Source organism: Camelus dromedarius, chromosome 28, assembly GCF_036321535.1.
Source record: "Camelus dromedarius isolate mCamDro1 chromosome 28, mCamDro1.pat, whole genome shotgun sequence".
NCBI classification, from domain to species: Eukaryota; Metazoa; Chordata; class Mammalia; order Artiodactyla; family Camelidae; genus Camelus; species Camelus dromedarius.
This window is the reverse complement of record NC_087463.1, coordinates 15,351,100-15,367,666: the sequence shown is the minus strand read 5'-3', so window position 1 is coordinate 15,367,666 and position 16,567 is coordinate 15,351,100. Positions and strand designations below refer to the sequence as shown.

The following is a 16,567-nucleotide window of genomic DNA, read 5'->3' as shown; positions in this document are numbered from 1 at the left end:
AGACCCCTCATCACTTGGCAGTGGACTTGAGAAGACAAGGATTTGTCTTTGCTGACAGGAATAAGGATCCACCTGCTGGGGAAATTGTAACTAATGTTTGCTGCACTCAGGCTGCAAAAGGCAAAATGCCTCTTGGGATAAGAGGAAATGGTGAAGGCAGATCAGAAAGCAGGCAGAGCTGGTGGAACAGCTTGGGACGTTTCATGCAGAGGGTGGCAGAGAGGGAACAAATAAGGATGACGTGTCAGGAGGGATAAGTGCTGGGGAGAAAAATAATGCAGGGTAAAGACCTGGAGAGTGGTGAAGTGGGCGTGTGCTGTTGGTGGGCTTGGGCACTGAGTGAGGTGACCTGGAAATCTCTCCAAGCAGGTGACTTCGGAGCCAAAATGAGAGGTGGAAAGGCCCTTGGGAAGAGCATTCCAGGCAGAGGGAACAGCAGGTGTCAGGTCCTGTGAAGGGAATGTGAGTATTAAAAGCACCATCAGGACGAGGGAGGAGGGCGTGGGAAGGTGACGTAGGAGATGAGGTTGGTAACGTGATGGGGTCTCATGGCTGTTGAAAGGCACACACTTCCATTTATCTTGGTAAGTCTCTTCTAAAATAATTGATATTGTCACATTGCTTGGATGGTGTCTCATTCAGAGGGAAGGAAAAACATAAGCTTCAAATGTCCCACCATGCTGTGGGCATGCCCTGGTTCCAAGATGGTTCAGTGGTTCCTGGAAGGCAGGCTGGTTCCCCACTGGGCAGAGATGCTGAGGAGTGTCTACATTCTTTCCTTCCAGATCTTGATTCTTCCCTTTCCTTGACCAACAAACACCATGCACAGCGTAGTGCCCCCTCCACCATCACCATGACCACTGCCACCGTGCCACCAGCCTGAGTACATTTAAACTGTCCCTACTTCCTTGTATCACCCACTTGAGAGTTAAAGCAGGAGCATCATTTGAGCCAAGTATTGGTCATCCTATGTCAGGTTAGGCTGCCAGGGGTCAGGGAGAGTGACCTGTTTTCAACAGTAGGAGGCAAGATCCTTCTCTCTGAGATTCACACAGTGGCAGATCTCCAACCCCAGAAGGGGATCAGATGCTGAACTGACAAAGTCAAGATAAGCATCCGTTACCACTACTTTGAGGTGTGTCTTCTACCCTTTCTAAGACAGGGTCGTTCCCTTGGACACATGCAGCTCTGCTTTCTCTTGACCCAAATCATCCTCGCACCATCCTCTGCAGTCAGCAGATCTATGCCTGTCCTGTTCTTTTTCAAAAAATAGATGATGTTTATTCTCCAGAAATAACTGATCCAATTAAACTTGACTTGACCTAAAGGTCAGACAATTACTCTTGGGCTAAACCCACACTTCCTGGAACTCAGTCGGAGGTGTGATATAGTGAACTGTAATTACAGAGCTCCCTTAGATAAAAATATCTTCTTGCAAAGAATTGTGTTTAGAATTAGGAACAGACTTGCCATGATAGTATAATTTACAATCACAACTGTAAGAAAAGCTCAAGGATAGCAGCTTACAATAAATTAGCAAAGCCAATTAAATCATCAGTTCCTTTAAATACTGTGAAACATTATAAATAGTGTTGCTTTATAAGTCAAAACTAGCCTCATGAATTTAATTTGGAAACGAGCAGAGAATGTTTTCTGGGAAATGCTATTCTGTTTCCTCAAGTAAAAATAACCACTAGGGCAAGGGTATAATTCCAGGATAAACCTGGTGAGGAAATTAGAAAGAAAAGATACATGTGAAGTCCAGAGTACCCTGTTTGAGCTAACAGCTTACTTATAGGGGATAAAATGCACATTGACAGCAAAACACGTAGAGAGCACGGGCCTCTGAAAGCGCATGCTGGGTGCCTGTGATCGCAATACTGTCTCCCACCCTCATCCCAGATCCGCGTGCGGTCTTCTCTGTCCTGCTCTGTGCCCAGCACACTGACCTTACAGACTACCTCTGGGTTTCCTTTTCTAGCTTCTGTATTTGGTTTCCGCCAGTGGGAGATGTGGGCAGGAGATCGTTGAGTGTGAAGAGTCAGCCCCCCTATAATTTCCCTCCCACCTTCCTTACTTCCCCGTGGCTCTGGCTCTCTCAAGTTCTTATCTAGAGACTCCTGCTCCAGGACTCCAGCCCCCCCTACTCACCTCCCCACCTTTGCTAAGTCCCTGGGACTCTTGACACCCTTCAGTCCAGCTCACAGCTCTGTATAGAGTCCCCTCCTTAATTTCCTTAAAATTAAACCTTCTCTGGTGTGCCGTTTGTGTCCTGCTAGGATCCTAATTCATATGGGATCTATGCTGGCCTCCCTCAGATCTACCTTTTTGATGAAGGCGGCAAACATAAATGAGCAGACTTCCAGAAAAACAGGCTAAGGTGATGAAAGTTTTATCACCCAATGTAGAGTCTTTACCAAAATATTCACCTAAATTCCCAGGGACACTTGGGGGCGGGGGTGGGGGGAATAGATGTACAGAGAATGCACTTTTATCGAGAAGACTGACAGTAGCCAAATCTCAAATTCAGCTTTGCACCCAAACCCTGTGGCCTGAGGCTGGGCTGTCAGAGTAAGTGTTTTGGGAGTAGTGGTGACTACAGAATTACAACGGCTAGCCGAGAAGCTTCTAGTAGCAGGAAGAGAAGCTCTTTACAGAGACCTAAGTTCACACTGTCATATTCCGAAGGTCTATGGTTACCTCTGCAGGGATGTGGGATTCATCACCACAAAACAAAAACCCAAACAATAAGGTTCAAGGATCCATTTACCCAAAGACAGAATTGTGCATGAGCAGAAGCCAAGTTTTTAAGGTAACTAACTCTAGTTCCTTATTTAGAAGACGTATGCCAAAGAGCTACAATCTGGGATCATGACAGCATTGGATCTGCAGAGTGTGTGTAACTTAACAGCATGAATAGCATCCCGCATTTGGCACACTATTTTCAGACCATTCTTTGGGATAGATGAATGGTTCCTTTAAGTCATACTTTATGAAGTTCTTTGCCATTTGCAGCAACATGGATGGACTTGGAGGGCATTGTACTAAGTAAAATAAGTCAAAGACAAATACTGTATGGTAGCACTTATATGTGGGATCTTAAAAATACAACGAACTAGTGAAAAAAACAAAAAAGAAGCAGACCCACAGATACAGGGAACAAACCAGTGGTTACCAGTGGGGAGAGGGAAGGGGGGAGGGGCAATATAAGGGGAGGGGTAAAAAAGGGTTCATTATGAGATTATATGAAATCATGTGTGTGAAACTTCTGAAAATCGTAAAGCACTAGAGAATTTTCTAGATCTTTAATTCAATTAGAAAAGGTTTATGGTTGTAACCATAGCATGACCTAATTTATACTGATTGATACACCCTCCCACCGTCCGTCCTAAGCCCTGTCACCAGTTAATCTGGTTGTCACTCCCCTGTCCAAGGAGCTCATCTCTAGCAGAGTACAAACCCCTTAGGTCATCACTCAAGGCTTTTTACAACTTGGACCCAGCCTACTCTGTCAGCCTCAGCCCCCCTTCCCTACCAACAGAGGAAATGGGGTTCCTAAGAATTCATAGAATGTGCCCGCTTTCTGCCTCTGGTCTGTGTCCTGTTCCTCAAATGCCCACGACACCCACACCCTGCATCTACAACCTAACGAAAAATAGGTGGAATCCACAAGTCCTAATGTGGGTATTGCTTAGCGTTCGCCACGTTAAACCCAAGTATTTGTGTCTTTTTGTTAATAGCTAAGCCTCACTGGCTCTTCCCAATACTCTTCTTTCTCAGGGACCCCTATCACACTTGTTAGAGCTGTTTGTTTTGTCCTTCTGGACTCTAACCTTTCCATATGTCTCATCTCCTTGTCTCCGCACTGTGTTTTGGGGAACTTCCTCGCCACCCACCTTCCAGTTCACCAGCTCTCTATTCAGCTGAACCATCCAGATTTCCTCCTGGGGCTACAGCGTTGTGCCCTGTTTTTCTACTCTGAATTTCAGTTTCTTCATTTTGGACCTCTGGGCATTTTTAAAAACTTTCTTGGATGCACAACTAGGCATTTAATAGATGCTCATTTCATACTAACAAGGATTTCTGGGTCCCTATGAGTAAAGACTCCCAGGTTATCTTATAAAAGCTATAGTGCCACAAACAAGAATTCTAGTATCGTGTTTTGCACATACGTTTTATTTGTTGAATAAATGAGTATTCGTCAATATGTACATAAACACAGAGAGCGAGCACTCGATTTAGAGCAAGAATATCTGGGTTCTAACACGCAAAGCCACTTACCAGCTCTGAGGGCTTAGGCCAAGAACTTAATCTGAGCTCAGCTTCCTCAACTGTAAAACTAGGCTGTTAGGACCTGTGCAGCCTCACCACACAGGTTTATTGCAAGGTTCAAATGCAGAAACATATGAAAAGTGCTATGAATACAACTTAAGAGCAATACAAGTGTAAATATAACAAGTAACAGTGATTGAATTTCAAGTTGAGAAGTACTTAACCACGCCCTCAGGTTATGCTGATGTCCTGATGGAGTCAACACGGAAGTGACAAAATACTTGATTGCCAACGAGAATGAATACGTTGCTTATCTGAGCCGAGAAAATTCTGCAGTATCCTATAGCCCATCCCTGCAATGAATCACTCCTTAAACTTCATGAAGATGCCAGAGACCCACCACCAATAACTCTCTCACGGAAGCACAAGGACCAAATGTCCCACGTTTATTTACATGTGAAATGTGTTTAATACAGTTATGATGGGTGTGGTTAGTGCATGACACCTGACAGCAGCAAGACCTTTTGAGGAACCGAACGTTGACTACAGTATATCATGCAAGGATATCTATATATACACAAAAGATTTTTCTTAAAAAAAAAAAAAGTACAAAATATGTTTAGGGATAAATACAAGATACAAAATGCAAAAGAAAACACAGAACAAAAAAACCAAAAAATATAACTCCCAGAGAACTATAAACGTTTGGAAGGGACAGAGGAGTATCTCGGCTGCACTAAGAAAGCAGAACTACCGATATTAAAGATATTTATTGAAATGTCTGAACTAAAACCCAGGTGGCTCAGTGCTGAATTGAATGGCCAATTGCGACACGCCGGCTGCTGCATTGGTAAGTCGGTGGTTGGAGTTGTGCAGTACCAGAACGTTTAGCAGTAGCACCCAGAACAGGAAACGCCAACTCTCTAGACAGCAAAGGGTTAAATCAACTGTGATTTTTTTTTTCTTCCTGTCAAGAGCCAGAGAAATACTTGATATTTTCAGTTGTGTCTTTGTAATAGTTAATAAATTACATGACAAAAACGTGACTATATAAATCTACTGGTCTAACTACATAGTAATAACTTTTACAGGAGTCCAGCCCTTTCGTCACTTTATCTCCTTGTGCTCTTTTATAAGCCAGCCTTGCAAATCTGCCCAGAAACTGTTCCCCCCCCCCCAATTTTCTCCCATTAGAATACCCTTCTTCCCTGTTCTGAAATGGAATTAAGGAAATCCGCCTTCCTTACTGGATTTCTGGCCCAAGTTTTCATCCCCCACTGGGACCGAAGCCATCTGCAAGGCTGCTTCCAACACGGCTGGGCCTGGCCTGGAGAGGACGCCACACGCCAGAGTGCGGGCCACCGGAGGGGCACGCGGGCGGGGCAGGCACGTTGAGGAAGAGTGCTAAGACACTTAAAAGTCCCTAGTGTTTTGAAGACCTACAGTCACCTACAATTTACGTAGTGAATTCTAAAAATTAAAAACACTAAAAAAGGCATTATCGTAGCCTGTGATTAGTTAACCCATTCAAATCTGTGACATACAAAATGGTTTATTGGAATTCGGGAACTGCCCCTGTTACTAAGAACTCTGTTTTAAAGGAACAGTACAAAAAAGAAAAATCCTAACCCAAATTAGAAAACAAAAACAAAAATAAACCAAAAGAAAAAAAAAACCCACTTCAAAACATTTTCCACTAAATACTGATACAAACATTTAACAAAGAGTATAAAAAGTTATTCATTTAAATATATACAAACTCTTTTTAACTCAAATACTGTTTTAATACTTATCAAGGATATACAGACGAGGTGCAGGACGTGGAGAGAGGATATATTGCAACAGCCTAGACCGTACTGTTAACTCTATTATACTGCAAACTTTTTGTAACAAAAATGTCTTTTTTCTTCCAATGTGGACAGGGGTTCTCCTGGCGGAGGCGCGGGGCTATTTCTCGGCGGAGCTCACTCTTTTGGATTTGATGAAGGCCATGCCGTGGGTCCGCATGTGCGCGTTTAAGGCAGCTTCCGTCTCAAAGGTCTTGGCGCACACCTTGCACGTTCGGTCCGATACCGGGCCGTCGGCCGGCTCGTCCTCGGGGCCGGGCTTGTTCTCCTGCTGGTTCTCCTCCCCGGCCCCATTCTGCTTGGCCGCGGGCTGCGGCTCCTTGAGTTTGTGGACGATGAAGAGGTGCCGGGACAGGGAGACATGCGACGTGTAGCAGAGGCCGCACTCCCGGCACTGGTGCGAGGAGCCGTCCGACTTGTGCTGCGGGATGTGCTCGTGGAACTGCAGCAGGTTCTCGGTCGTGAAGCCGCACACGGCGCACTTGTGGACCTTGAAAACGTTGATCTTCAGCTTCTTCAGGGGTTGGGTGATGGCCCCTCTGGGAGGTCTGAACTCTAGAACGGGTTCTTCCAACTTCCGCTTGGGGCTGGGAACCTTTGGGAGAAGAACGGAACAGATGAGCTGAAAACCTGCCTCTCGGGGGTGATGAATGGTCAGTTCCCTCGGACCCCGGGGATGCCGGGGAAATGCGTCCTGGGAGCTTGGGGATGCGGTTTTCTTACAGTGGCAGGTCTGTCGCCCTATTCCTTCCGTCCACTCCGCGAAGGTGGACTTGGCTGCGGGATGCCAGGCATCCTCCACCAGCGGGCTCAGGAGGACAGACTGCCCTCATGGGACGCAGGCTCCGATGGAGCCAGACTAACGGCAACAGAGGAGCCAGTGTGCAGTGTTGAGGCCACGCGGGGGAAAGGGGCCCAGCCGGGAGCCAGCCTGTGTGCATGGGGGACGAAGGGGGGGCTAGTGGGCGGGGGGCTGGAGCAAGGTGACCAGGTGAGGACACAGATGAAGCCAGGGAGGGGCAAGGGACAGGCCAGACTGAAAATCACCCTGCAGGGGAGAAAATGTCAGGACTTGTGCTTTTCCTGCAACTCAGATGGCAAGCCACCTGCGCCTCACCTGGTCTGGGAACTGCCCTTTCCTGTCCACTCACCCACGTCAAACCCGCTCCCTTCTAGCTCTCCAAAAACCCAAGCCTAAAAGACGCTCCCTCCTCCAGCTCTGTGGACGTCCTGTCTTTTCTGGCCTTGTCCTGAAGCTGCCACTGCATACTGCATGCACATTCCTTAACTCCACCCCAGCACTTGAGGGAAAGGATTATGATTTAATGCGACACTTAAACACTCGTCTGACTTGTATTCTGATTTCAATGATTAACTCCTTGAAAGCACACACAGGCTTTTAGCCAGGTACATTCCAGACACAGCACAGGGCCAAAGACAGCGGCGGCTCCCATGTGTCTCCTGAACCACTGCTGTATAAGTGGCCCTCGGCACACTCAGGCCTTGTATCAGGTTAATATACATACGGCTGTCTGACTCATGTTCACTACCCACTGACAGAATATGGCAGGAATTTTTTTAATTTCACCTTTCATCATTACAAACAGAAGCCACATGGAATCCATTTTTATTAGGTCCTTCTCACAACCAATATACTGGCAATGAAAGGGAATCTGGCTTTATAGAGTCCTCTGCATAAGAGACTACTTTAGTGAGTCAACATAAAATTTGAAAAATTTTGTATGTAAGCAGAGTGACCACTAAAGCAGTGTCTGGAAGGGTACAGAAGAAACTTAATAAAGGTTACTTTTTTGGAGCAAGATGAAAGGTCAGAATGAGTGCAGACAGAGAATCCCTATTTTTTATAGCTTTATGCAGAGTCTGAATTTTTTAAACTGTAACTATAGAAAAATTTAAATGGAAAAAAGCAAGTCAACAACCCAACTTCACCGTAAAGAGAAAGTGCAATGTTTGACCTTGGCATCTTCTTTTATTTCCGTTTCCTCCTCATTGGTGGCGTCTGTCATTTCTTTCAAGTCAGGATCCTTAATACCGTGCATGAGCTGGATGTGTTTCTCCAGCATCAACCGTTTCGTGAAGGTGCGCCTGGAGTCTGGGCAGTGCCTGTGGAGCAAAAGGTAAGGAAATATAACCTACTTGCTTTAAAGTAACTCACACTGTGGAACACACTTGTTGCCGGGAGCCCTTAAACCAGCCAGCAGCACACTCAGAGGGCTCGGGGTGGTCTCGATGACTACCATTGGTCCACAGTGCAAGAGCGATTTTGCTATGCATCACAGTATCCTAGATTTGTGAAAAAAATTGTTGCAGCTTTTGTAAAAAGTTTTCTATCAGTTTCTGTGTCCTTATAGGACCAACCTAATTTGGTTCAGATGGAGTATTTATTTTCTGAGTTTGGGTAAAGTATGACTTAATTCGTAATTCTAGATGGCTGTAATTTTAACATAGAGAGTATTAAATTTCCAAAGTTTTCTTTCCAGTGACTCACAGTGTGCCCTCAGAATTTACGGCACGAGACACTTTAATACGAAAAAAGTCCCTGCCTGACTCCTTCAGGCTGGTGTTAACTATTCCTGTCCACTCTCATAACTAGCACGAGACAGTGTGCACCCTGTCAAATTCCTCAGCAAAGCACAAATGCAATATGCATGGTTATAACCACAGCACTCAAATGCATGTGTCCTATCAGTAGATTAAAATGTAGAAAACTGTGAATAGATATCCAAAATAGGTCAATATTTAAGTTTTCATTTCAGTTTGTACAAACTGCACCCCCTCATAAATTATGAGTACAGTTCTTTAGAAGATATGAATTTATCATTTTCTTAATCAAACAGGCCAAAAACAGGTAACAGCAGTTAATGACCATGGTGATTATGGATGCTCTAAGTCAAGAATGCCACCACAGCGAAGGCGGATGGAAAGGACCCCATGGCTTTTGCAGAACCAAATTTACTGTCTTCAGAAAATCTTTTGAGAATTTTATAATGATTGGTCCCAAATTCTGATGACTTCATGTTAGAGACCCTCTACGGGGCAGTGGTGGGCACCAGCCCCAGGAGCCGGCACCAACACCAAAGAACAACAGATGAAACAAGCAGGGCAATCCTGGCGCGTCACCACCTTACAGGGACTTCCCCGGGAGGCGAGCTAACCCATTGAGGGAAGGATCGGGCCAGGCCAGCCTTCCTTTCCATCTTTTTCTCAGTCCAGGGCTTCCTTCTAAATCCACTGATTCTTTCAATGCAGCCCCAACAATACAGGCCTTACTTATAGAAGGTTCTCATCTCACCAAAATCACTCCCAGCTTCAATTTCACAGGACAGTTAGGTCCCTGTTTTCCTACCCAAGATGCCTTCTCTTGGGTACCCCCTCCAGGTCCCCTGAGCCCGGCTCCAGCATGGCCACATGCCAGCTACGTGGCTTCTGTGTGCTTTAGTCTTCTTTTCTGAGAAATGCTTTAAAGTAACCTCGTTACATCACCTCACTTCAGGCATGTCCTGGCTGAGGGGCTGATAAAGCTTTCTCGCTAATAATAATATAACAATTTCTGACCTTCATATACAAAGAAGAGGCTCACGACTGACTGTCCACTCAGTTCCTCGAATGTGGCCTCCCCCCAGCGGCGTGCGCTGACTGGAGGTGGCCCTGATGAGGGGTGCCCTGCAGGACTGACTCCACAACTCGCCCTACCAGGGCCTGCTCTGAACCCGAGAACATCAGCCAGCCCAACGCACCTGCCAGTGCTGGCAGCTCCCTCAACCGAGCACCACCTGCACCAAGCCCCTCCTCCAAAATCCTCGGTAGTAACACACGCACAGACACGGATGCACAGACACAGACGCACAGACACAGACACACGCCTCCGCGTAACCGAGGACACAGGTAACTGAGGGCGTGCAAGGAATCGCTCCTTTTTATGTTAATATGTTTAAGTGTTACAAACTGAGCGAGAACGGCCTGTCAAAACAAAACAGAGTTAAGCAAGGAAACCCACGAGCCATGCAGCCGGGGACGGGGAGTGGGAAGTTAGTGGCGAAGCAGGAGACACCTGGAGACGTTCCGGCCTAATCCTCTCTCTCTGCTTCCCGTGTTAGAAACTACGACTTACGAGCAGGTATAAACTTTCCTGATGCCTTTGTGCTTGATCCGGTTGTGGCGGCAGAGGCTGTGGGATGAGCTGAAAGACTTGTCGCACTGGCGGCAGGGGTGCTTCTTCATTTGCTTCATTGGGAGAAAAGAGAAAGAAAGTCACTCAATAGAACAAAGACAGAAACACTAGAAATTACAGACTCTTTTGTAATAGACTAAGTATGGCTATTGTTTTAGCAAGCAATAAAGTAACCAAACTCAGAAACTGGAAGGTTCTTTTAATGATGTAACAAAAAAGGGACGGCAGGGCTGGAGTTAACCACCGAGGGCTCATTTCTAGACAATGGGATACACTTTATCGTAAAGCACTGTATTTTTTTCTCATAAACATTTATGTTTTTGATTCAATACAAACACCAGATATCTGAAAAGAAAACATTACAGAAATTTTCTTGGCATAAGAGATGTTATTTTTAAAAAGCAGATACTCTAGAAAAACACGATGCTTCAATAAATACCAAATAAAGCCATTAGTTAACTTGTTATATCCATAAAGAACATGCTTCCTTTTCCAATGTGCCATTTTAAATTTCATCTCTGGCTAATTTTAAACATTTTAGCTTCTCCTTATAATAACTAGTTATCCTTTATATAAGGAAAGAGTTTTCCAAGAAGACCTTTTGTTTTAAGTGCTACCATTTGATTATCTCAAGAACACAAGCTTGAAATCACTGTGCAGAGGTTGCCTGTTGTATGTACAGTACGAGTCTATGTGTATGTGTGTATGTGTGTGTGTGAGTGTGTATGTGTATGGGGGGAACACACTGAGAGAGCAAGAGAGAGCTATCGAGAGATACATAAAAATCGAAGTGAAAAGTTTCCTACTTTGGCTAAGACATAATTATGTTAATTTAACAGAATTCCCATGTGGAATCTCTCTCTGAGGTAAAATTAGTGGCTTAACTTTAAAACAAATTCTTTGGGCATGATCTGCATTACAGTCTGGAATTAATGGCACATCACGAGGAAATGAAATCAAGAAAGAAAGAACTGTCGGCCTCATGAATAGAACAAAATTTGGCTCTGCCCCCATTAAAAATAAGGATGAAGAAGGAATAAGTTATCGCGTGAAACGGTGGTACTGTCTTTGGCAGTAAGAAGAGATGAGCAAGCAAATGTGAGCCCTGTGATAAAGAAATGCTAATTTAAAAAAAAATTATATTTACATAACCACCTAACAAACATGTCCTTATTCCAAGTTGGTAAGCAAATATATTTAGGTGGTTGAGAACCTGGCTCTGAGGTCCCAGAGAGGGGCTGGCACCGTGTCTCCATCACTCACAAATCATGTGACGGGCGAACGTTCCTCAGCCTCCGTAACCCTCCACTCCCCAAGCTGCCAGGTGGGGTCACGGCAGTGCTGTCCTCAGAAGGTGCTGGGGGAGGGGCGGAAGGTCTAGCACAGCGCGTGGGACACAGGGAAATCTTCAGTAAGTGTTCTTTGATTAGTAAGAGTAAAGTTACACGTTTAAGTTTCATTTCTAAAAGAGTGGAAAATACTCTCTTTTAAATAAAGCAAATCAAGTCTGGCAGATGTTGAAAAGCTCTTAAACCCAGACAAAGGCAAAGGAGAAAATTCCTTCTCCAAGTTAAACATGGAAGTCATACGACTGCTTTAATTCTTTTCCTAAGCATCTCCCTGGGATATATGCATATATATCATATATCCCAGACTGTAAGAATGGTCTCTGGGGTAAAAAAGGAGAGACAGAGAACAAAGCAAGTAACCAACTAGTGCCTGAGACATCCCGTCCTTTCTCCCCAAGGTATTCCATCATAAAAATTTTTGATCACATTAAACAGACCATCCCTAGTCTCCTGGATTAGTATATGTAGCCAGATAATGAATAAGAGGTTTCTTTTAGAATAAAGCTTTTAAGTCAAGAACAGTTGGTCACGAATCATTGTACTGTTTCAATAAAGGTTTTTAATATCTACTAATATCAAACTCCTGTTGAATTGTGTACATATGAGATGGTCAATACTAAGATCACCTAGAGGGGTCAACACACAAGACATTTTTCTATGTATGTTTTGGGTTTTTTTTTTTTGGAAGGGGAGGAGGCAATTAGGTTTATTTTATTTCTTTCCAGTACTGGGGACTGAACCCAGGACCTCGTGCATGCTAAGCATGCACTCCACCACTGAGCTATACCATCCCCCCCACAAGACATCTTTCTAAAAGCAAGAAGTGTAGCAAACATTCATAAAGGAGGTAGACAACTGAAGTGTATCTTTCTAAGCATACAACCAGGCCTCTGAGAAATGCAAATTGGATTTTCTATTATGGTGAAAATTTTAATATTCTATTTCGTGTTATGGTGTAGTTATATTAATATAAAATCAAAATTGTAATAGAGAAATATCAATAAAGAAATCCTGAGTAGATAATAAAATAAATGAAGAGCAGCTTAGCTGAACCAATAATTACTATTTTCAAAAAGAGCTGACAAGGTGAGAGATGTTCTTCTTTTAACATCTTCATGAAAAAAAAAAAAAGCAGAAAAGAGCTGTGCAATCCCAAAACAAAGGGGCAGGGTTTCAAAAATCACCAGTGACAAGAAAATTACAGGTTTAAACTCCAGTCTCTAGATTGAACCTGCCTTGTTCACGTTAACTAACAAAACAAATGACTTTCTTCTTTGTTAAATTTTAAATACTAACTTATTTAAAAGTGCTTTGCCCAATTAATTTTCATGATTTGTAGCTTCAATATTATAATAGTTCATCCTGCTACTTTATGACAAAGAAAGTAATTCTTAATCAAACAAAAATGGGAAAAAAAACAGTATTAAGAAAGTGTAAAAGTCTATCATCATTCGGTTTTCAAGACTTTTTAAAGTCATTTACTTCTTGCTGGCTTCAAGTTTGCATAAACTGATACTGACAGGACCAGGGCCTTAAGTGGACTTTTTATAGTTAACTAAAATCAGAAAAGAAATGATGAATTATCAATTATTTTGTTTTCAAATAGAACTCTTTAAAGAAACAGTTAATAAGCTGGCAGGGTCTGAATATTTTTGTAAAACTTTCTAAGTGAAATATCAAATAACACAAACACTTCATATACTTCCTGAACTTTGTCCCTAATCTCCAATTTTCAACTCTTTTATCTTTATATCCTTTAGGAGAGAAAGCATTATTATTAGCTCCTCTTACCAAATGCCTCTGCTTGGAATGCCCTAGCCTTGGGCTCAGAGTCTGAGCTCTGGGATTTAAAATGCCTCTGAGAGGCATTCTTTCCAGATGGCACTTGGTGGCTGTGTCTTGGGACTGCCATGGGCTCTCTCACAATCAGACATTTCTCATTCTTTTTTTTTTTTTTAAAGTTTTTGTTTTGCTTTGTTTTGCAAGGGGGAGGTAACTAGGTCTACTTATAATTTTTTTTAATGGAGGTGCTGAGGATTGAACCCAGGACCTCATGCATGCTAAGCATGCGCTCTACCACTTGAGCTACATCCTCCCCCCAGCATTTCCCATTCTGATAACCAGGCCCTTCCTGTCTCTTGGCCTGAAGTCCTCATTCTGTTTCAGGTGACTTGGAAGAAGTCACAACCTGACACATCTGTCTGGCCCGACACATCCACTTCTCCCCACCTCTTCCTGAGACTCCCGCCTCCGTGAGGCATCTGCCTCGCACCAACATGCAAACAGCCTCCCTAACGACCATCACAGGTCCAGAAACACCCACAAACGTGAGATTAAAGGGAGCGGAATTCTTCCCAAAGCATGCTGACACAGGCCCTTCGGCTCTGTCACAGCGTTTTTTATGAAAAAGGGAAAACCAAACCAACTAGATCATGTAAGCACATCACAGCAGCAGTCTGTCAGAATTTAACTCCTAAAACTCTGGACCCTTCTGCTGGGGAATCTAGTCCACAAATAAATCCTCACTGGTAAGCCAGTTCTTCTGTAACGCAACATACATATAACACATGTTCTAAATCACTGAACTACGCAAAGTCAGGCAACAAAAACCACAGGACTTCTAGCAAAAGATGAAGTTAGCTGCGTAACACTCAAAAACTGCCAATGTCTCACTTAATAAAAGCAGTAGCATGGTTTTACACATGTCCAATGGTTAAGAAATACATAAACACTGCAAAAAAACAGGACACTTTGCCTTGAAGATGACCTGCAGTGTGCTTGTGGAAGTGAGCGCTGGGGGGCTCTCTGAAACCAGAAGGAAGCCGTGACCCCAGGTGTGGACCCGTGTGACAATACACGGGGAGAGGAGGTCGCTGGTGGTGGTCAGCGGTGTGGGCACGAGTGTGGGCTACTCCTACACAACTCCAGTCCACAGTTTTCTGTTTCTCAGGGATGAAATCACACACGAGCAAACTCAGAATTCACGTTATGCTTCAACTGTTCCCTGATAGATCAACTGCACTGGAACAAATGCGTGTTTTCAACACGAGCATCATAGCAGAAGGGACCGTATGTACGAGGTTATTATTCACTGCAGCACTATACATATAATGGGAAAAGGTGGGGAAAAAGTCTGGAGCATTGGTTAAATAAATGATAAGCACTCATACAGCAAAATTCTTGTCATGCAGCTGCAGAAAAGAATGGAAGATCTCAATGCAACTGGTATGGAAAGAACCGTAACATAAATTACACGGAGACGGAACCCCAGCAGAAAATTACATTAATAAGCTGTGTTCTGTGTAAGAAAGAGGTAAAGATGAGAACATATGTGCGTACAGGATGACACTGGCATAGAGAAGCTTTAAGATACATCAGAAACTTAGTGATTATGGGCGGCAAGAGTAGGAACGAGGCTTTTTCCTTCCCATTGTTTGGATTTTTTGAACTATGTGAATATAGCGCATGTAAGTTTTTTTCTGTTGCCTCAAACAACTTTTAAGTCAGGTTTGCTGATGCATAATTTACAAAATGTAAAATCCACTCTTTTTAATGAATTTTGAAATATGGATACAGTTGAGTAGCTGCCACTATAATCAAGATATAGGACAGTTCCAGCCCCCACCAAAGTCCCCCACGTGCCCCTTCAGAGTCAACCCCTCCTTCCTACCCCCAGCTCTTGGAAACCGCCGATCTGTTTCCCATCCTGTAGTTTCGCTTTTTCCATTCGTCATATAAAGGGAACTATGTAGTATAATACGTGTGGTTTTCTGAGCCTGGCATCTCCCACCTGGCTTCACACATCAGCAGCTCTACTGAGCGCATCAACAGCCCATCCTTCCCACTGTGTAGCAGTATTTCGCTCTGTGGAAGCCCCCATGTTTGTTCATCCGTTTACCAGCTGAAGGACTTCTGGGTTATTTACAATTTCTGGAAATTATTAATTACAAGTATGAATTATAAATTAAACTATAAACATTCATGGACAGATTTTAGTGTGCACATATGATCTTATTTCTCTTGTGTAAATACCCAGCAATGGGATTACTGGGTCATATGGTCAATTACATAAGGAACTGTCAAACTGTTTTCCAGATGGCTGTGCGCTGTCTTTCCACCAGCAATGGTTAAGAACTCCAACAGCCCTCCAGCCTTTGCCACTGCCATTGTATTTTATTGTGGCCATTATAAAGGGTGGCTAGTGGTATTGCACTGTGGTTTTAATTTGCATTTCTCTAATGACTAATGGCATTAAGATAAAAAATTTCCAATTAACAAATAAAACACCTACTTATATGGTGTTCCCCTTCCTCCAAAGAAAAGCCTGAACTAAGGTTTTTATTTTTATTTCAGGAGGAATTTCCCTCTCCCGTAAGCTCCTTAGAAACAGAAGTGTAGATCATTCATCTCTGTATCCCTGGCCCTGGCATTCCGCATACAGAAAATACTCAGTAAGTATTCACTGTGTGAATGAATACAGGAAAAAATAACTGAATACACAATTATCTACTGGAAAAATATGAACACGTTCTACAAAGTGATCACAGAGTAACAGATTTAGGATAAAGCAAGGGAAAGAGGGCAAGCACGGCCTGTTTCTGGAAGATGGGCGAGACACAGGCACGTTTAAATCCTGATAAGAGGTGCCAGAATCATGGCAATTAAACTCAGAAGTGCCTGCCAGGGCATTGCGGGGTTACCCAGTCACGTGTCATACTGGGGCCCCTGCACCTCCCCCTGCTGACCAGTGGTGACATGCACCAGGGCTCCAGGGGTTACAGACCAAAACTGGCCCCAGGCCTCTAACCTCACCATCCACGTCATCAGAGGCCCTCGCCCAGTAAATCCTGATTAATCATTATTCTCTCTCCTTCACTTTTCACAATGAGAAAAACAGAACTGACAGG

General features: G+C 43.7%; 1 protein-coding gene across 8 annotated transcripts in view; it reads right to left on the bottom strand.

The window, feature by feature from the left end:
• Positions 1 to 4,701: 4,701 nt before the first annotated feature.
• Positions 4,702 to 16,567, bottom strand: part of ZNF532 (zinc finger protein 532) — an 84,021-nt gene continuing 72,155 nt past the window's right edge. For 7 of the 8 annotated variants that reach the window (XM_064480380.1, XM_064480378.1, XM_031441819.2 and 4 more), the window contains 3 exons: positions 10,252 to 10,364; positions 8,096 to 8,243; positions 4,702 to 6,714 (listed from right to left, as the gene is read on the bottom strand). In XM_064480380.1, coding sequence (XP_064336450.1) covers positions 6,220 to 6,714; positions 8,096 to 8,243; positions 10,252 to 10,364 — 756 coding nt within the window. In that variant the 3' untranslated portion in view covers positions 4,702 to 6,219. Of the gene's footprint in view, positions 6,715 to 8,095; positions 8,247 to 10,251; positions 10,365 to 16,567 lie in introns of all 8 variants that reach the window. The other variant, XM_064480382.1, reaches the window with a different exon arrangement.